Genomic DNA, 20141 nt, shown 5'->3' on the forward strand with positions numbered 1-20141 from the left:
AGTTCATATTTTATTTATAAAAAAAATTTTACATTTTTATATTCATAATATATCATAATTTAAATAATATATTATAAATATAAAATTTTTATTTTAGATTTTTAAAAGGTTTTATGATTAAATTAAATCATAAATTTACAAATGATTTATATATTGTTATTATTATTATTATTTTATATTATATTATATTTTAAACTTCAGATTTTGGGGTATTTGATGAACCAACATCATCAGTTGGAGTTGTACTACCTACTGGATTTTCTGAAGCTTGTTTACGACGATGTGTTTTTTTTGGAGCATCTTCATCTTCACTTTCACTATCGCTATAACTTGAGGCTGAACCATCAAATTGGGTCTTTGATTCGTTTTTAACTAAGGTTTCAAGTAAACGAATAAGGTCTCTACGATAACCACTTCTGTTTGATGCATTACCTTTGTGTGATTTCTTCATTTCGACACCACCTTCTTTATCTTCACCTTCAGTTGGAACTGGAGCATTGAGAAGAGCGAGAACAGTTTCGACATCTCTTGGGTAATCGACTGGAACATGCCAGAAAGCAGAATCTTGATAGTATTCCTTTGGTTTAAGACCACCAACTTTCTTGAGGAGTTTAAGTAACATACCAACGAAAAGACCACCAGCAATACCAATACCAATTGAAATAAAAGTAGCAGCAGCGTTGTGTCTGGCTTGTGAATCACCAACTTTAAAGATAGCATCATATTCGGCAGCACCGTATAAATCTTTATTACGGATACCTCTTTCGGCGGCAATAATAGCAGCTACACTACCAATGAAACCTGGCATACAGTGAAGATTGTTAATACCACAGGTATCTTGAATATTGAATTTACGTTGGAGGAATGGGGTAAGGAAGACGTAACCAATAACACTAATGGTACCAGCAATGAAACCCATACCGACGGCAGCACCTGGGTTAATATTAAGATGGGCAATACAACCTTGAACAACACCACCAGCTAAAGCAGAGTTTTGAACATGGACCATATCGATTTTGTGACCTTGATGACCAAAGAGTCTGGTGATAATAAAAGTGGCAATAGTTGAACCGGTTAATGATAAGAAAGTATTGGCAATAGCTCTGAATTGTGGTAAACCTTCTGGAGCAATAGCAGCATTGAATGATGGCCACATCATCCAAAGGAAAAGAGCACCAGCCATAGCGAAATAATCACCACTGTATGATGGACTGTTATCATCACAATCTTTTGATTTCTTATCAGTTAAGAACCAAGCAACAGTTAAACCAAAGACAGCACCGAATAAATGGATGTACATACCACCACCGACATCGATAGCTTTTAAGACCATATCACCAATAAACATATTTAAGAAATAAAAGATTGGTTCGAAAATACCCATAACTAACATTTGTAATGGGGTGACTCTACCAAGAATAGCACCATAACTGATCATAACAGAACCAGCACAGAATAAACCTTGTAATAATGAAAAGTTATTAAACTAAAATAAATTAAAATCATTAAAATTAGTACAGAACTATATATTAAATCTAATTATCTCTATAATATTAACAATCGGGTCCAAAATTTCTATATAACCCTTAATTTCCAAATCTATCTCTTTATTTTTCCCTATAAATTTATACATACAACAAAATGATGCTGAAGCCATCTTCACCAGTTTTATATGTGGTTAACAGTTTCAAAGAAACCATAGAGTAAAACTGACCATTGAGCAACCATAGCTGAAATTAAAAAGGTGTAACCAAGAGCTGAATAACCATATCTTCTTAAAAAGGTCATAAGGAAACCGAAACCGAAGAAAATCATAATATTGATATCTCTGAAATAACCATAGATGTTATCTACATCTTCTTGAGCAGCACCACCTGGGTAACCAGATGTACCTTCACCTTCTTCTAAATAATCGTGATCTGATTTATAATCTACCCAAACTGATAATAAGACGATCATAAATATTTGGAAACCAAATAAGATCATCATAAAAATAACTGACTCTTTTCTCTTTGAAAGAGTCTTAATGTGACTTTCATCTTTTGACATTTTATTTTATATTTCTGTATTGTGATTTATTATATATTTATTATTTTTTTAAAAATAAATAAAAAAAAAAAAAGAATTATTAATATATTAATTTAATTTTATAATGAATAATTTTATAAATTATAAAGTGTAATATTATATTATTATTTTTATAATGAATGTGTGAATGAATTAATGAATTAATGAATGAATGAAATAAAACAAGTGTAATTATAAATAAAAAAACTAAAAACAAAAAAAAAAACAAACAGAAAACAAACAAGTAAACTAATTATGGTTATTATTATGAAATAATTTATAATCGAAATGAATATTTTTTTTGTTTTATTTTCTTTTATTAAAATTTTAATTATAAAATTATTAGGTGCAGATACCTGGTATTTAAAAAAGATACTAAAAATTATAAATACAAATGTATATAGTCTTTTATTTTTGTATGTATTGTAATGTAAATGTGTCTCGATTTTCTAAAAACAATATTGTAAAGGAAAACTAAAACAATTTAATGGTTACATTACCCCTGTTTTTTAATAAAATATATAAACAATTTTATTTTATTTTTTTTTATCTTATCTATTATTGCTAAATAGTAGTTTAAATTTAAGTGTATGTGTTGGAAAATATATTTTTTTTTATAAAAAAATGAAAAAACTATCTGGAGAGAGTGTTTTAAACAAACAGAAAAAATATATTTAAACCAATAGATAAAAAAATAAAAATAATTAAAAAAAAAAAATAGAGTTATCTGTACAAAGTAAACAAACAAATGATATTATTTTTAATTAATTTAATAAAAAAAAAAAAACAAGTAATATATATATTGTTGTTAAAAATGAAAAAAAAAAAAAAAATATTTAAAAAAAATTTTAATTTAAAATTTAAAAAACTAATTTTATTTTATTTTTTTTTTATCTATTTTAATTATATTTAATTTTTTTTAAATTAAATTTTTAAACAATAGTACCAAAAAAGATGAAATTTTTTGTCTAATATCAATCCTTTTTGTTTTTAATCATTCAATTTACCAAAATTGAATTTCTTTTTAATTTTTTTTTTGTGGGTGTGTGAAAGTGGTTAATATAGTAAATATAATTATATCTATTAAAAATTTTCATTTACCCCTAACTTTACCCCACATTCACACATAAATGGATGAGAAAATTAAATATACATGAAAATAACATAGACACCTAAAACTAATTACAATTAATTTGTCATAATGTTATTATTACTCTATTATGTTTATTATTTTGATTTGTTGTGGTGAAATATTTGTGTGAGTGTTTGAGTGTGTGAGAGTATGTGTGTATTTGTGTGGATAGTGATATATAAGTGAAAGTGGTTAAAGTTCTTTATTTGTTGGATAGATGTTAAATTACAAATTAAGTATTTTCATATTGTTCTATTTATTGAATTATAGGTTGTGATGATCATCACTAAATAATTTTAAATTAAATTAAGACAATAAAATTTAAAATGAAAAAAAAAATAAAAAAATAAAAAAATAAAAAATTGAAAAATAAATTGATCTTGGTTTGAATAAATAAAAAATACACTGGTAATAAATAAAGTATTGTAGTTTTATAAAAAAAAAAATAAAAAAAAAAAATAAAAAAAAGTATAATTGCACTGGTAATAATTAAGGTGTTGTGTATGTGTAGTTAAAGTGTTGTTGTTTTTTTTTTTTTTGTCATTCAATTACAGGAGGATTATTTCCTATATTTATTTTTATGATAAATTTTAAAAATAGGATGTTGGTTTGAATAAAAAAAAAAAAAATTTAAAAATAAAAAGAAAAATAACTATAAATAAATAATTAAAAACAAATATATAAATAACTTACCTATATTTGTTAGATTGCACACACAAAATAAACAATGATTTAAGATTTTTTTTTTTTTTTTTTTTTTTTTTGTTGTTGATTTTTTTTTTTTGTTTTTTTTTTTTTTTTAAATTTTTTTAATGGAGAGAGAAATTTAAAAAATAATTAATAGGCCGTTTTTTTATTATACCTCAATGGCTCATTAATATCACTAGTTTTTTCGTCAAATCTATTGAGGCATAGCCAAAAAAAAAAAAAAAATTTGTTTTTTTTTTATTTTTTTTAATTATTTAATCATTAATCACTCAACCATCATGCATAAAATTTTTAAAAAAATAAATAAAAAAATTAAAAAAAATATAAATATACCAGGCAAAATGGATATTTGTTACCGCCTACACCAAAAAAATTCGTAGGAGAAAGAAATACACATGTAATTTTTTTTTTTAAAAAATATATACGTTAATATTGACATTTTTTTTGACATCCTCTATAGAAATTTCATATTCCAACACATTCGGTTTTTTCTTGTTTATATATTTTTTTTTTTTGTTTAATTTTTTTTTTTACGAAAAAAAAAAAAACCACGCTAAACATATATTAGAAAAAAAGAATGGACTTGACCAGTTTGAATTTGGCAATCTAGCCATCTTAGGTGTGAAAATCAATTATTTTCATTAAATTTAAACAGGCTGAGTATATAGGGCAATTAATACCAATCCTTTGGTTGGAAATTTTATACCCCACACAAAATAAAAAAATAAAACAAATAATTGAGTTAATAAATGTTTAATCCTTTGGATAATAAAAAAAAAACTTGAGCGTTTCTATTAAAAAAAAACAAAAACACAAATATTATTTTAAAATACATTAAATTTTAAAAAAAAAAATTAATTTTTTTTTTTATCTATTTATTTAATATTATATAATTTGAAAAAGTAATTGTATAATGATTATTGTTCATCTGGGAAATTTGAGAAAATTCTTAAACGTGAAACACCCACCATCTGGGAAAATATTTAAACGAACATGAGTGAATTTGTTGTTTTTATTATTTACTAATTCGTTTTGGTAAAAGTGACGACGATGACCAGTTAATGGGGTATTTGGGAGAATGTTGGTCCATTCATAGTCGGTAAGACGGTTTTCATCTGGAGCAGAGTTTGAATTAATAGCATCGATTGAACATGAGACTGGGAAATTACCTTTGAACCAATTGGTATCGACTTCGATTCTTTGGACGACACCTTCTTTTGCAAGTTTAACGATTAACCAATCATTACCTGGTCCTCTTCTTCTCTTTGTTTCCCAACCATCACCCATATTTACGGATCTACCTGGCATAATAATATTGTTTTTATTACCATAGAAATGATCACTACAGTCTACAACAAGACCACCATTTTCAATGGCAGCAGTGTCGACTAATTCACCTGGAATAACTAATGTCCAATCTTTAACACATTTACCGTAAACACGAAGTCTAGCAACACCTATTGAATAGTAGTATAGTGTTAATATAATGAATAGTTTTTAATGGAAAAAATAAATGAATACGAACCTCCATCTGGGTAAATTCTGAATTTAAGATGAGTGTATCTCTTTTCACTCTTGCAATCGAAATATTTTTTCATTGAACTTCCTAATTCAGATTTCTTTAAAACTTCCTCCCATTTGTTAGAGTCTGATAAATCTTTGAAGGTTGGATTTGAGTCGTCGCAAAGTGCTTCAATTGAAGCAAATGGTGGATAGTTACCAGTGAAATAGGCGGTATCGATTTCGAAACCATAAATTACACCTGGAATACCTAATTTAACAATACACCAATCGTGATCTGGGTTATGTCTTTTGGTTTCCCAACCATCCTATTATATTTAAAAAAAAAAAAATTAATATCAATTTATTTGAATTTATGATCTTTGTGCAAAATTTTTTTTTGAAAATTCCAAAATCCAATTTTTTTTTTTTTTTTTTTGAAAATTTAAAATGAGCCACAATTATTTGAAAAAAAAAAAAAATACACAAAAAAAATTATAATTTTACTAAGGAAGATAAATTTATAATTATACATACCATCCATTTACCGGTGTCAACATATTTTTCTGCATCCCAGACTGGTGGAGCATGTTTGATGAGATTTACACATTCAGCAAACCATTGATCGCTGCAGCCAAGAACTGCACCACCAACTTTATCTGATAAAAGTTCAGCGCATTCAGAAACATAAAATGGGGCATTTGGGTCAGCTTTATTATTACCGTAGGCCATCTTGAGTTGTGTAAATTTCTATTATTGATACAAAATAAATATATATATAAAAGGAAAAATTAAAAAAGGGCTAAAAGAATCAAAAAATATTTTAATATATTTTTTTAAGGGTACATCAAATTATATAATTAAAAATAAAAATAAAATAATAAAAAAAAAAAAAAAAACAAAGGCTTTTAAAACCTCAAATTAAAAAAAAAAAAAAAAAAAAAAAATAAATAAAAAAAAATAAAATTAAAAAAATAAAATTTAAAAAAAAAAAAAATCTAATTTTCAATTCCAGTGAGATGTTTATTATAATAATATTTTGTTTATATTAATAGTGTGTTGCATTATTATTCTGGTAGTTTATTATTTATATTTTGTTTTTAATTTTTTTTTTTTTGTTTAATTAACGACAACAAAATTTTATATCAACATAAAATTTTTTTTTGGCTGGAAATTTGAACTGTGCGCAAAAAAAGAATATATTGGTTTATGATAATGGAAAAAAAATTTTGGAATTTTTATTTTATTTATTATATGAATAGTAAATATTACTTGATATAATAATATTTATTTTTTTATTATTATAATTATAAATATAATTAAAAAATAAATATGTTTTTTATTTTTGTTTATTATGGCATATCACCAAAACATTGCATTTGTGTTTATGCGTGTGTTTATTTGTGTGTGTTAAATTGAAAATTTAAAATAATAACAAATTTATAACCCCACTTGTCTAACTTTGACAGTTTTATTTTTATTATTATATTAATGAATTAATTATTTTAATTGTAAAAGAATAAAAAAAACAAAAATTTCCAAATGACATTTTAATAATTGCTCGAAAAAACAATGTGTAATAAACTAATTTTAGATTTATTATTTTTAATTCTTTTATTCTTTGGAGTATTAATTGTCAAGTATATTTAAGATATATATATAAAAATAAATTAATATGAAAAAAATAAAATAAAAATGGTGGTATCATGATTAAAGTTTCTTTTTTATTATCCACAATGTTTTTAGATATTTTTTTAGATTTTTTATTTTATTTTTTTTTTTCTTAATTTTTTTTAAAATTTTTTTATTATTGGTAATAAGGGTTTATGATAACGAGATAATCATCACTAATAGTTTGTATTGGCATTCTATTACTTATTATTGTAATTAAATATATTAAAAATTAAAAATAAAAAATAAAAAATTTAATAAAGTAAATAATAAAATGAAACTATATATTTTATTAATTTTTACAACAATTATTGTAATAATAAAATCATCAACATCATCATCATCATCATCATCAAATGAGCCAATATCTTATAACGGATGGGAGTTAGTTTTTGAAGATGAGTTTGAGGGTAATACCTTAAATATAAACAATTGGAATCCGATATTTCAATCATATGATTATAATGCAGAATTGGAAATTTATTTACCAGAGAATATTGTTGTGGATAATGGATACTTAAATATCATGTCAAAAAAAGAACAATACCAAGTATAATTATACCCTTTACTAATACAATACCAATAATAATAATAGAAACTAATAAATAATTATTTTTATATTTATAATAATAATAATAAACAGTCTCATAATTATACATCAGGTAAATATAATTGTTATACATAGTATTCATTAAATATTGTTATTAATAACCATTCATTTTTTATAGGTAAATTGACAAGTTCACAAAGGTTTAATACAACATTTGGCAGAATTGAGGTTTCTGCTAAATTACCAATTGGTAAAGGTTATTGGTATGGATAATAATAATAATAACAATAATAAAAGTTATATTTTTTATTAATTTTTTATTAATTTTTCTTTTTTTCTTTTCTTTTTAAAGGCCAGCTATATGGATGATGCCAGAAACCGATGCTTGTTGGCCATTGGCTGGGGAGATTGATATTATGGAGTCAATTGGTATTGATGATTTAATTTATGGTACATTCCATTTTAGTGAAAAGTGTGGGGTTAATGGCCAAGAGGGTGGTAATGTAACAGTTCCAACATTTAATCAAGATTTCAATTTATACAGTGTTATCTGGGATGAAAACCAAATCATTTGGATGGTCAATAATGTTCAATATTTCCAAATTAAAAACAGTGATATTTTCCCTATACCAAGTACCATTCCATTCTACATTATATTAAATACTGCTGTAGGCGGTGACTGGGGTGGCTATCCTGACGAACAAACTGTATTTCCACAAAACTTTACAATTGACTATGTTCGTGCCTATAAACAAGAAAGTAATATCTAAATTATCTATTTATATAATTAAAAACACGGAGGTGGTGCCCATATAAATAAATAGATAATAAAGGGTTATAACCAATTAAAGATAAATTAGTTTATATTTATTATATTATTATAATTTCCATAAAAGCACATTCACCCTCTTAAAAATTTTTTTTTAAAAAAAAAAAAAAAATTCAAATTTCAAAAAAATTTTATTTTTTTTTACTTTTTTTTTTAATAATTATCATTCATCGCTATTTTTTTATTTATTATTTTATTTTTACTTTATTAAACTATCGATTTAATATCTCTTTTATTCAATTTTAATTTTTATTTATATATCTTTTTTTATTCTGTATTATAGAAATAGTTTAATAGATATCTTTTTTTCAAATACCTCGATAAATAAATACAGTAATTAATAAAAAGGAAAAAATAAATTAATTTAAAATATTTGTACAATAATAGCAGGACAATAGTAATAGTAATCAAACAATAACAATATTTAATAATAATAGTATAAATAAAACGACAGCAGCAGTATTAATGTATAATTTGTAAATAAAAAAAGAATAAAATTGATAATAGAAAATAGTGTTTATAATATAATATTATTAAATTAATAATGTCAACGATTAATCTCACAAGTGATGAAATTAATTTTTTAATTTATAAATATTTATTGGAAAGTGGGTTTCAGCATTCAGCATTTAGTTTTTATAATGAATCCTTGGTTTCAAAATCAGATATAAATGGTGCAAATGTTTTACATGGTACGTTAGTATCTGTGCTTCAAAAAGGCCTACAGTATATGGAAGTGGAGGCACATTTACAAGAAGATGGTACGGAAATCAATTGTACAGAGCCATTCTCATTAATATCAACACATGTATGTCAAATAAAGAAAAAGAATGAAAAAAATACAACTATAAAAGAAAAGGATGAGGTTATGACTCCGCTTACTCCTTCCGCAAAAAAAACAAATTTAAATGATATAAATACACCTTCAAAAGAGTCTTCTGTAAAAAAAGAAAAAAGAGAAAAAGAAAAGGAAAGAGAAAGAGAAAAAGAAAGAGAAAAGGAAAAAGAGAGAGAAAAAGAAAGAGAAAAGGATAGAAATGAAAGGGATGCTAAAATGAGAGATGATGGTAAATATTTAATAATCACATTTATAATAATAATATTATAATATGATTATGGCTAAGGTATCATGGTTATTAACTTTTTATTTTATGTTATTTAGATATAGAAATGACAGAGTCACAAGTTATGACATTACAGGGTCATAGTAATGAGGTATTTATTTGTTCGTGGAATCCAACATCATCATTATTGGCCTCTGGTAGCGGTGATAGCACTGCTAGAATTTGGAAGATACCACCAGGTTCAAGTGAAACCACTAAAGATCAAATTACTTCAATTGTATTAAATCATCATAATACCTCTTATCACGAAAAAAATATTGTATGTATACAATTAAAAATTTAACTTTACAACCAAACATATTATTTACAATTTTTTTTTTTCCTCAATGCTTTTAGGATGTCACAACTCTTGAATGGAGCGTAAGTTTTTTTAAAATCAAATATCACATTAAACAATATTAATGCTTTTTTAACTTATAATTATAGTGTGATGGTCAATATTTAGCAACAGGATCATATGATGGATTGGGTAGAATTTGGAATAAACAGGGTAATTTACTTTATATATTAGAACACCATCAAGCTCCAATATTTTCATTAAAATGGAATAAAAAAGGAAATTATTTATTAAGTGGAAGTGTTGATAAGACATCAATTGTGTGGGATACTAAAACAGGCGCAGCCAAGCAACAATTTGAATTTCATACAGCACCAACATTAGATATTGATTGGAGGAACAATAATCAATTTGCAACATGTAGCACTGATAGAATGATTTATGTATGTGAAGTTGGTAAGGATAGACCAATAATGAATTTCCAGGGTCATCACGATGAAATCAATGCAATTAAATGGGATCCAACTGGTCAATTATTAGCAAGTTGTTCTGATGATTTTACCGCTAAAATTTGGTCAATGAAAACTGGTGGCTGCCTTTTCGATTTCAAAGACCACACTAAAGAGATTTATACAATTAAATGGTCACCTACTGGTCCGGAAACATTAAACCCAAATAAAAATCTAGTATTGGCAAGTGCCTCTTTCGATAGTACAATTAAGTTATGGGATGTTAATATTGGTAGATGTATATATAGCCTTAATAAACATAACGATCCAGTGTACACCGTGGCTTTTTCCCCAAATGGGGATTATTTAGCAAGTGGTTCATTCGACAAATATTTACATATTTGGTCAGTTAAAGATGGTTCATTGGTCAAAAGCTATAAAGGTAGTGGTGGTATATTCGAAGTTTGTTGGAATAGCACTGGTGATAAAATATCCGCTTGTTTTTCGAACAGTTCAGTCTGTGTTTTGGATTTTAGAGTTTAGTTTAAAATCAACTAAAAAAAAAAAAAAGAAACTCAATAATAAAGCAATAAAAAAAAATAAAAAAATAAAAATAAAATAAAGAAATCTATAAATAATTTTTATATAATTTGAAAAAATATGTAAAATCATTTTTATTTTTGATCAAAATTATTATTTGTTTATTCTTTTTTTTTTTTTTTGATTTATTAATTTATTTAATATTTAGACAATGGTATTAATACCAAATAATTTTTAAAAAAAAAAAAAAAAGTTTAGTTAGAAAAATTATTTTTATTTTTATTTTTATAAATATTTTATTTAAAATTTTTTTTTTTTTTTTTTTTTTAAAAATTAAAATTTTTTTTTCTAATTATTAACAAATTCATTGTTTTTTTCCAACATACAAACTATTATCTTTTTTTTTTTTCTTTTTGCCAAAATACTAAAGGATATTATCAAATATCAAAGGATTACTATTTATAAAAAATAACTTAATAGATAAAATAAATAAAAAAAATATATAATAATAATTTCAATTGTAATATTATAAATATTTGTTTTTTTATTTCAAGTAAAGGTTAATTAACGGAAATTTGTCAAGTGTTAAAAATGATAGGAGAGGAATTAACTCAAGCTTCAACTCTAGCATTGGAGGAAGAGGTCGAATCAGATGAATCAAATTTAAAAGGGTGTTGGGGTATTTTAAAATCTTTAAATCCATCATTCCCAGATGTTTATCTAAAGAATACCGAAACTACATTTGGGAGATATCAAAATACCAATATCAATTACCATGATAAAAATATTTCTGGTTTGTATGTATCATTAAAATAATTTTTTAATTTAAACATTTCCAAATTTATTAATTTTTTATTTTTTTAAAAAAAAGGCATTGTAAAATTATTAGGGATGGTGGCACAGAAAGCGATGGTACGGTCATTGCATTTGTTCATGATACCAGTACCAATGGTACATTTTTAGATGGTGTAAAAATTGGTAAAGGTGAAAAGCGTCTTTTAATAGCAAATGCAGAACTTTCATTAACCCCTAAAAAACCAGGTAAATATAGATTAGTAGACATTACTCACATGAGCAGTAGAAATGTTAACATTTTTTAAATAATTATAGATAGAATAGCTTATTTATTTCAATTACCAGAAAAAGAGGATGATCAAGATGGACCCCAAAAGGTGTATTTATTTGGTGAACAATTAGGTGCTGGTAATTTTGCAACTGTTAAATTGGCAGTAGAAAGAAAAACAGGTTCGAAATTTGCCGTCAAAATTATAGATAAAAAGAAATATTTTATGAATGCAAGCACAAGAAAAGATTCATTAATGGATGAGGTCAATATTTTAAGAGATTTACACCATCCAAATATCATTCATATTCACGAAGTTTACGATACCGAGAAGACATTATATTTAGTTTTAGAGTTGGTTGAATGCGGTGAATTATTAAATGATATTATTTCAAGTGACGTCTATTCAGAAGAAAAAGCAAAAAACCTCTTTAAACAAATTGTGGAGGGTGTTTTATATCTTCACAGAAAGGGAATTGCCCATAGAGATTTAAAACCTGAAAATATTTTACTTAAACATAGAAATTTTGACCAACCAGATTCAATCAAATTAAGTGACTTTGGTTTATCTAGAACAATTAGCGAGGGTAGTTTTATGAAAACAATGTGTGGCACACCTCAATATTTAGCACCAGGTAACTATAAATCAATTAATAAAAATAACTATAGTAAAATAATATTAATATTAATTTTAATTATTTTTCCAATATTCAGAAATTTTAACAAATAGTTCAAATGGTGTAGGGGGCTATGGGTTAGAGGTAGATTGTTGGAGTATGGGTGCTATTTTATATATTATGCTTTGTGGCTATCCTCCCTTTGATGACAACAAAGATATATCAATTTTCGAACAAATTAGAAAAGCTCTTTTTGATTTCCCTGATGAGGAATGGAAGAGTGTTTCTGATGAAGCAAAGGATTTAATCAAAAGACTTTTATGTGTTGAGCCACAAAAAAGATACACTTGTGAGCAAATTTTAGATCACCCATGGTATAATAAGGTAATTATAATTAATATTATTTTAATTAAAATAACGATTTTTAACAAATTTATTTTATTTTAGAATTCTAAACTATCAGAGCTTTTAGAAAAAGAAGCTGAGATAGAAAAGAACAAGTTAAAAAAAAGCAATGATGATAGCCCATCAATGTTAGGCAAAAGAAAGTCAAATGACAGTTTGAATACCAATTTTAGCAACACGAATACAACATTTAGTTCAAATATACAATCAGAATCAGGTCACAAAAAATCAAAAAGTGATCCATTAAGCAATAATTCATCTACACTTTTCAAAACTGATGACAACATTGACGAAGATGAAACAACCGATGATGAAACTATTTCTTTACCTATACTCGCAAAAAATTCAAAATCAATGTCCAATATAAATAATAGTTTAAATACTAACATGAATATAAATAATGATAATGATACAAACATTATTTCAAAATCAAATTTAAATTCAAATTCAAATGTAAATACAAATACAAATTCAAATATAAATTCAAATTCAAATTCAAATATAAATCCAAATTTAAGTGCAAATACAAATACAAATACAAACGCAAACACAAATAATGTAAAAAACAACGATTTCCCTGTTCCATATCCAAAATCACCATCTAAACCCTCCTCACCACCAATTCAAAACCAAAGTCCAAACTCCTCACCCCCTTTAAATTCCAATAATAGTAGCAACAATCATCATTCAAACAATCATCAAAACAATCATAATAGCAATAACTTGCCAGATTGCCAATACGGTTTAAAATGTTATAGAAAAAACCCATCTCACTTTAAAGAATACGCCCACCCACCAGGTTTTGTTGTAAAAAAATAAAATAACAAGGATATAAAAGAAATTTGAATTTATTATAATTTAATCATTAATAATTAAATTCAAAGAAAGAAAGTTTATTATAAAATAAAAGAATGGAAATTATATTTTTTAAAATAACTATTATTATTAAATCTAATAAATAATGTTTTTGTTTATTTGTAAATTTTTTTTGTATATTTTTTGTTTCGGACTTTATTATACTTTCGAATATAATAAAAAAAAGATCTAAAATTTAAATTCTAAGATCTTTTGTGTAATCTAATAATATTATTTATTAATTATTATTAATTATTATTAATTATTATTTTATTATTATTTAAATATATTTTATAATGTGGTGAATGAAAAAAGGTGATTATTCGCTTGAAGAGGAACCAATATTTTCATTCAATGGAGTTGTCGAATATGGACTATGATGTTGACCACTATATAATATAGGACTTCCTTTATACAATAAACCTGTAGTCTCGTCATCAGAATCGTATCTTTGTGGATCTAAAAACAATCTTGCTAAACTACTGCTTGGTTGAGATTGCTGTACAGGTCTACCAGGTACAACAGCAGTTTGTGGTGGATATGCAAATGAATTAACATTTTTACTTCTTCTTGAAAGTCCACCTATATGAGTTGTTGGAATTCTCCAAAATAAAACTAAAATTAAAATATAAGGCAATATCTCCCATACTAAATATGTAACAAAAATTGTGATATTATTTCTAATGGTTCCACTATTTAGCGAAATTTGAATTGCCCCAAACGCTGCAAAGAAATCAAATATACATCTTGACGTGAAACATAAAAATATAAAAAATGTAATTGGTATAATTGATAATGGTAATTGAGACTGTAACTATAAAAAAAAAAAAGAAATTTTAATATTATAAAACTCTTTATCTTTGAATTTTAATATACACTTACATGACTTTTAGTAGTTTGCATTATAACTCTTAATCTCCAGCCATAAAATGCTAAAATTGAAACCAATAGTAAAAATACAATACCATTTAATGTTGATTGAATTTGATTCATTAATTCATTTTTTTTGTCATCACTATCGTCACTAAAATATCTACAAGATAAACCAATCCATACTAGTTTTAAAAAAAAATTAATAAAAAAATTTAATATGAATATAAATTTTATTTTATTTATACTTACAGATTTGTAAAACTAATAAAATGAAATTTACTGATGAATATGCAATCGTAAATCTTTTTCTTGTGAATCTTTCCCATGTTGCTCTATGGACAACATGAGCATAAAATAAAACCAAAAGTGAAAATGTTGCAAACTGAATATTGATTGGTATATAAAAAAATGCTGTAAATGAAACATTTCCCCAAAAATCAAAGAAACACCAAAAAACTGCTCTTGTTAAACCCCATACAAAACCCAATACTAAAAAACCAAACCTAAATGAAAATATGTTATGTCTAAATAAAACAATTAGTATTATTATATTAAAAAAAAAAAATTATTGATTGGAATCTATTTGATCAAAAAAAAAAAAAAAACATACTTGTTGTAAAGAATTCTTCCTATTTGAAATGATACAATTAAAGTTACTGTGGTATATAAAATAAATAAAGGGAAATGAATCCCTGTAAAAAATGAATCGACCATTATTTATTATATTTTATGAATATTTATTATTATGAACTATTGTAATACTAAATGAAACAACTTGTTTTATTAACTAATACTATTTATTGTTTTGTTATTGATAAGATTATTAATACGTTTATTAAAATAAAAAAAACACTTTTTTCTTTTTTAAAAATATTCTTTTATTGTTATTGTAATTTAATTTTTTAAATTTTTATATCCATGGATATATTATACAAAATTTATATATATAAAATATATATTATTACTATTATAATTTATTAAATTAAATTCTGTTTTTTTTTTTTTATAGTGCTATCGTCTATATACTTTATAAAAAATAAAAACTGCAACAACTATTGCTATAGTATTTAAATTTTTATTCTCTATTATATAGACTTTATTTTTTGTTATTAATTAATATATTATTTATTGATTTTGATTTTGATTTTTTTTTATTCTACTAAATTTTGTAAATGTAATATTTATAAAATTTTAAATAAATTTCTGTATATATAATTGTGTATTGAGCAAATATTATAATTGGTTTTTTAAAAAAAAAAAAAAAATTTTAAAATTTATTTTTTTTTTTATTTTTTTATTTTTTTATTTTTTTTTTTTTTTAAAAAAAAGATTATTATAGAATCTTATTTTGAAAATTTTGATTACCTGATTTTTTTAGTTTTTTTACAATTAAGTAGACTTAATAATAAAATAACGATTTAAAACAAATAAACTAAAAGTTTAAAAAATAAAAACATGTATAATAAATAAAATAAATAAAATAAAAAAATTATATCAAAAATAAAAAAAAATAAAAATAAAAAAATATTTAAAAAAATTAAAAAAATAAAAAAAGATTTTTACAACATTTCGTTCAACGGAATTATAATTCTGGTAAATAACAAAATCTCAATCATCGATTTAAGGGTACCGTAGAAATGGTAGAGTAATAATAGAAGTATTTTTAAATAACATTGAACTGGAAACTACTACTATTAATAAGTTGATTTTATGGACTACCATCATAATTCTTTTACAAAAGTTGTAATGCGTATATGAAGGTATTAACCACAAGAAAAGTAGAAATGAAAATTCAAAGTTTACTCAGGACTAGTAAACAAATTTTACAACAAGCATCAAAGTTTAAAATATAAAATAAATCACATTAAATAAAATTACCAGGATCATTTATGGTGCGTTAAAATTTTTATTTTATTTAATATGTTATATTTTAAATAAAAATTTCTATTAATTAATCTTTTTAATAAAAAAAAAAGTGTGATTGTAATAATTTATATATTTATTTTTTTTTTTTTTTTTTTTTTTATTTATTTGGTTTTTTTTTTTTTTGGAGTATTGGATAAATATTTGATATTCGAAACGATTTAGTTTTTCAAAGTTAAATTATATATTTTTGGAGGTATTTACAATTATATATTATCGATTATTGCTATATCATTGAAGAAGGATCAATAGTATCATTCATAATCATGTCGTCGTTATATTGATTATTTGCGATCATCATTGAATCATTATTTGCAAAATAGTTATTGTTTGTGGTGGTTTTAAAAGGGTTTATCATTGGTGTTGAAAAAGGTGTATTATTACTTTGAATACTATTGTATGATATATTATTGGAGGTTATATTTGATGTATTTGTTGATGACGATGATGATGATGACGATGATGAGATTTGTGATGATGTTGGAGCAAACAACTTGTTTCCATTGCTATTAGTACTATCATTTTCATTATTAACTATATTCTTTTTTATTATTGATGATGTTGTTGTTACTGGAGTGGGGTTTGGTTTTTTTAAATTGCTTCCTGTTATTTTACTATTATTATTATTATTTATATTTTGAAGATTTTGATTAACACCCAATGAAAATTGAATAGTCTTTTTCTTTGGTGATACACCAGCTGATAATGGTTTTGAATTTGATTTACCTGGAGTATTTGATAAATTTTTCATATTGAGTGGTGAAAGAGGAACTCTTTTCTTTAATAATGGTTTAACTGGTACTGAGGCACTAGAGTATGGAGATTGAACATTGTTTTCAATGGTTCTAACAGATTTAGGTGTTTTTGGTGTTGATGGGGTCTGGACAGTTTTTAATACTCTTGATGAGGTTGGTGTTTTTGGTGCACTGGCTCCATTAAAGGTTGAAGAATTAGATTTCTTTATAGTTCCATTTGTATTACTGCTATTGGTGTTGTTATTACTATTTACACTATTTGAACCACCATATTTAATACCCATACCTTCGGCTGCTTTGATTTGTTTTCTTATTTTCTCTGATTCTTTAATTTTCTTTTCATGTTCAGACTGTTGGCTCATCAATTCTAAATAGTTGAAACCTTCGTAACAGAATGATTGACCATATGTATTTTGCCATGAAACTAATTGTTTTTTTAAGTTTTCTTCGATTGGTGGTAATTTTTGGAAGGCTGTACTTAACTGTTAAAATAATAAACAATAGAATTAATAAAATGAGATGATACTATCTTTAAAGATGTTTTAATTTTACTACTTACTTCTTTTTCTTTTTCAAATCTGGCACGATCGAATTTTTTACTTAATAAACGCTCTTTGTCACCCAAAATAGTTTGTTCATATTCGATCTTTAAATTTCTAATATATTCTCTTTTTTCGATTAGTTGTAAAAGTGGTTTTGATAATTCATAAAGCTTCATAACACGTGAGAGTTCTAATTCAAAGAGATCTAATAAATCCTCAGAGACTTGATCCATGTTTAATCCATTTTCCTCGACGACCTGGGTTAATTTTTCCATTGGCAAATGTAAAAGATTATAATAGTTTTCAATTTTATCCTTTTCTTTTTGAACCAAATCTAATAATGAATTTTTTCTAATCTCCTCCACTCTTTCTAATTCTTCTCTGCACTATAGAAGTTGAAAAAAAAAAAAAAAAAAAAAAAAAAAAAAGTTAATATTTGATGAAAACCACCACATTATGTGTTGTTATTGTTTAATACATACAGCTTCAATGACATCAGAGCCAAGACCAGCAGTCTTTGAAAAGAAATCCTCTCTTTCTTCATCTGGTACCTCCAATTTATCCCAGAGTATTGTTATTTTTTGAGCATAATCACGTACCATTGACTCATGTTCAGATTTGATAATTAATAATTTATTTCTTTTTTGTTCTAAAACTTGTGTTGTTGCTAAGCTAAGTGAAATGGGTGAGTTTGAATTAATATTGGCTTGTGTCATTGAAATAATTGAATTTTCTAATTCGGTATCTGGTGAAACTCTTAATTCTTCCCAAAGTTCGTAAATTTCAATTGATAATTTATAAATATTTTTAAATGATTCGTCCTAAAATATTATTTTATAGTTAATTTGTATTAATGATGATGATATTATGATAGTTGGTTTAAATTTTATATTTACTCTTTGAACTTTTAAAGCATTATATTTCTTTTGAAGTGATGAAATTTTATCTAATGAGTAGTCGTTTCCTTGAATTGTACTCTCATCAACATTGGTTTGATTTAAATCTTTCAATTCCATTTCTTTAGAAATTTCTTCAATTCCAAACTCCAAATCTTCAATTACACCTATTCTATCCTCTGTTTTCTTTCTTAACTTGCCTTTTTCATATTCTATATATTCTAATCTTTGAAAAAGTGTCATTGTTGATAATGATTGATGAGTCTTTATACAAAAAAAAAAAAAAAAAAACAGCAATATTAATATTAAACTTTTTTTTTTTTTTTTATAAATAATAGTTTATGATATTACATCGTTAACAGTTTCACCCAATTCTGTTGACATAGTGCATAATGACTCCAAACCTGATATAATATCTTTAATAATATCCTCTTTATGTCTTTCTTCTTTTTTTAATAAGTGATTATATATTTCAATAATTTTTTCTGAAGCTCTATATAATTTAAAAATGAATTGAATTAGTTTAAAAATAAAGATTTTGGTTGTATATTAATGATTAGATAAAATATTTACGTATCGATTTGGTTCTTTCTATAAGCTTGATCAACTCCTAGCTCGTCCCAAATCTTTGCAACCTTTACCAAAGTTTCTTTAACAATATCTGATTCTATTGTCATTTTTATTATTATTTTATATTGTTATAATTTTTTTTTTTTTTTTTTTTTTTTTATTAAAAAATATTGATATTAATTGACATAAAATAAATTTATTCTTTTATTTTTTATTAAAAAAATAATGAGTAATTTATTTGACTTTTAATTTAATTTAAATAATATATTTATTTTATAAAAAGTATATTATATTTTATTTGTTTAAAATGATTTTTTGGGAATGAAAAATTAAAAAAATAAAAAATTAAAAAAAAAAAATTTTTAATAGCGAAATTAAAAAAAAAAAAAATAAAGCGGGATTATTTTTTAACGGTAAAAAAATGAAAAATAAAAAAATTCAAGTTCAAATATAAAAAATTTTATAATAAACACCATATTGATAAAAACTAAAAAATTTTAAAATCATTATAATAATAAATATTATCAATAAATTAAACATTATAGTTTTTTTATTTTTGGCAATGCTCTTTCAAAACTAAATTTAAATCATTTAGTCTGATTTCTAATATTTAATAAATCTTAAAATAGAAAAAAAAAAAAAGAAAAATACTGTGCATAAAAAAATAATAAATGGATCATGTGCACAAACAAGAAATAATTATTTTTTTTTAAATTATTTTTATTAAATAATTAAAATGATAAAAAAAACAATATCGATTACAATTGAAGATGTGAATACAAAATCGATTCGATT

General features: G+C 23.9%; 7 protein-coding genes across 7 annotated transcripts; 3 read left to right on the forward strand and 4 right to left on the reverse strand.

The window, feature by feature from the left end:
• Positions 1 to 12: 12 nt before the first annotated feature.
• On the reverse strand, positions 13 to 2795 carry DICPUDRAFT_96981 (uncharacterized protein). Its single transcript, XM_003285226.1, has 2 exons — positions 1684 to 2795; positions 13 to 1486 (listed from the first exon to the last, which is right to left on the reverse strand). The coding sequence occupies exons 1-2, from the start codon at positions 2047 to 2049 to the stop codon at positions 191 to 193; spliced, it is 1662 nt and encodes a 553-aa protein (XP_003285274.1). The 5' UTR covers positions 2050 to 2795; the 3' UTR covers positions 13 to 190.
• A 1933-nt stretch (positions 2796 to 4728) lies between these two features.
• On the reverse strand, positions 4729 to 6311 carry DICPUDRAFT_91471 (allantoicase). Its single transcript, XM_003285227.1, has 3 exons — positions 5945 to 6311; positions 5433 to 5736; positions 4729 to 5364 (listed from the first exon to the last, which is right to left on the reverse strand). The coding sequence occupies exons 1-3, from the start codon at positions 6137 to 6139 to the stop codon at positions 4832 to 4834; spliced, it is 1032 nt and encodes a 343-aa protein (XP_003285275.1). The 5' UTR covers positions 6140 to 6311; the 3' UTR covers positions 4729 to 4831.
• A 1041-nt stretch (positions 6312 to 7352) lies between these two features.
• Positions 7353 to 8398, forward strand: DICPUDRAFT_149133 (uncharacterized protein; the record flags this gene model as incomplete). The annotated part of the gene is made up of 4 exons (XM_003285206.1): positions 7353 to 7628; positions 7722 to 7740; positions 7807 to 7891; positions 7981 to 8398. The coding sequence occupies 4 exons, from the start codon at positions 7353 to 7355 to the stop codon at positions 8396 to 8398; spliced, it is 798 nt and encodes a 265-aa protein (XP_003285254.1).
• A 603-nt stretch (positions 8399 to 9001) lies between these two features.
• On the forward strand, positions 9002 to 10850 carry DICPUDRAFT_29050 (uncharacterized protein; the record flags this gene model as incomplete). Its single annotated transcript, XM_003285207.1, has 4 exons — positions 9002 to 9524; positions 9620 to 9840; positions 9918 to 9941; positions 10008 to 10850. The coding sequence occupies 4 exons, from the start codon at positions 9002 to 9004 to the stop codon at positions 10848 to 10850; spliced, it is 1611 nt and encodes a 536-aa protein (XP_003285255.1).
• Positions 10851 to 11438: 588 nt separating this feature from the next.
• Positions 11439 to 12974, forward strand: DICPUDRAFT_29047 (uncharacterized protein; the record flags this gene model as incomplete). The annotated part of the gene is made up of 4 exons (XM_003285208.1): positions 11439 to 11644; positions 11719 to 11888; positions 11958 to 12545; positions 12625 to 12974. 4 exons carry the CDS (start codon positions 11439 to 11441, stop codon positions 12972 to 12974), a joined length of 1314 nt encoding a protein of 437 aa, XP_003285256.1.
• Positions 12975 to 14106: 1132 nt separating this feature from the next.
• On the reverse strand, positions 14107 to 15374 carry DICPUDRAFT_29057 (uncharacterized protein; the record flags this gene model as incomplete). Its single annotated transcript, XM_003285228.1, has 4 exons — positions 14107 to 14601; positions 14670 to 14719; positions 14910 to 15184; positions 15271 to 15374. The coding sequence occupies 4 exons, from the start codon at positions 15372 to 15374 to the stop codon at positions 14107 to 14109; spliced, it is 924 nt and encodes a 307-aa protein (XP_003285276.1).
• A 1435-nt stretch (positions 15375 to 16809) lies between these two features.
• On the reverse strand, positions 16810 to 19453 carry DICPUDRAFT_86636 (uncharacterized protein; the record flags this gene model as incomplete). Its single annotated transcript, XM_003285229.1, has 7 exons — positions 16810 to 17117; positions 17199 to 17820; positions 17898 to 18266; positions 18363 to 18701; positions 18777 to 19040; positions 19128 to 19269; positions 19350 to 19453. 7 exons carry the CDS (start codon positions 19451 to 19453, stop codon positions 16810 to 16812), a joined length of 2148 nt encoding a protein of 715 aa, XP_003285277.1.
• Positions 19454 to 20141: the final 688 nt, after the last annotated feature.

Source organism: Dictyostelium purpureum, assembly GCF_000190715.1.
Source record: "Dictyostelium purpureum unplaced genomic scaffold DICPUscaffold_41, whole genome shotgun sequence".
Classification (NCBI taxonomy): Eukaryota; Evosea; class Eumycetozoa; order Dictyosteliales; family Dictyosteliaceae; genus Dictyostelium; species Dictyostelium purpureum.

Excerpts from the sequence above, each read along its gene's own strand:
- DICPUDRAFT_96981 (XM_003285226.1), bottom strand. The coding sequence starts at position 2,049 with ATGTCAAAAGATGAAAGTCACATTAAGACTCTTTCAAAGAGAAAAGAG. Across the intron at positions 1,487-1,683 it reads TCTATGGTTTCTTTGAAACT|TTTAATAACTTTTCATTATT; the intron begins GTTAACCACATA and ends AATTTATTTTAG.
- DICPUDRAFT_91471 (XM_003285227.1), bottom strand. The coding sequence starts at position 6,139 with ATGGCCTACGGTAATAATAAAGCTGACCCAAATGCCCCATTTTATGTT. Across the intron at positions 5,737-5,944 it reads TTGACACCGGTAAATGGATG|GATGGTTGGGAAACCAAAAG; the intron begins GTATGTATAATT and ends TAAATATAATAG. Across the intron at positions 5,365-5,432 it reads CAGAATTTACCCAGATGGAG|GTGTTGCTAGACTTCGTGTT; the intron begins GTTCGTATTCAT and ends ACTATTCAATAG.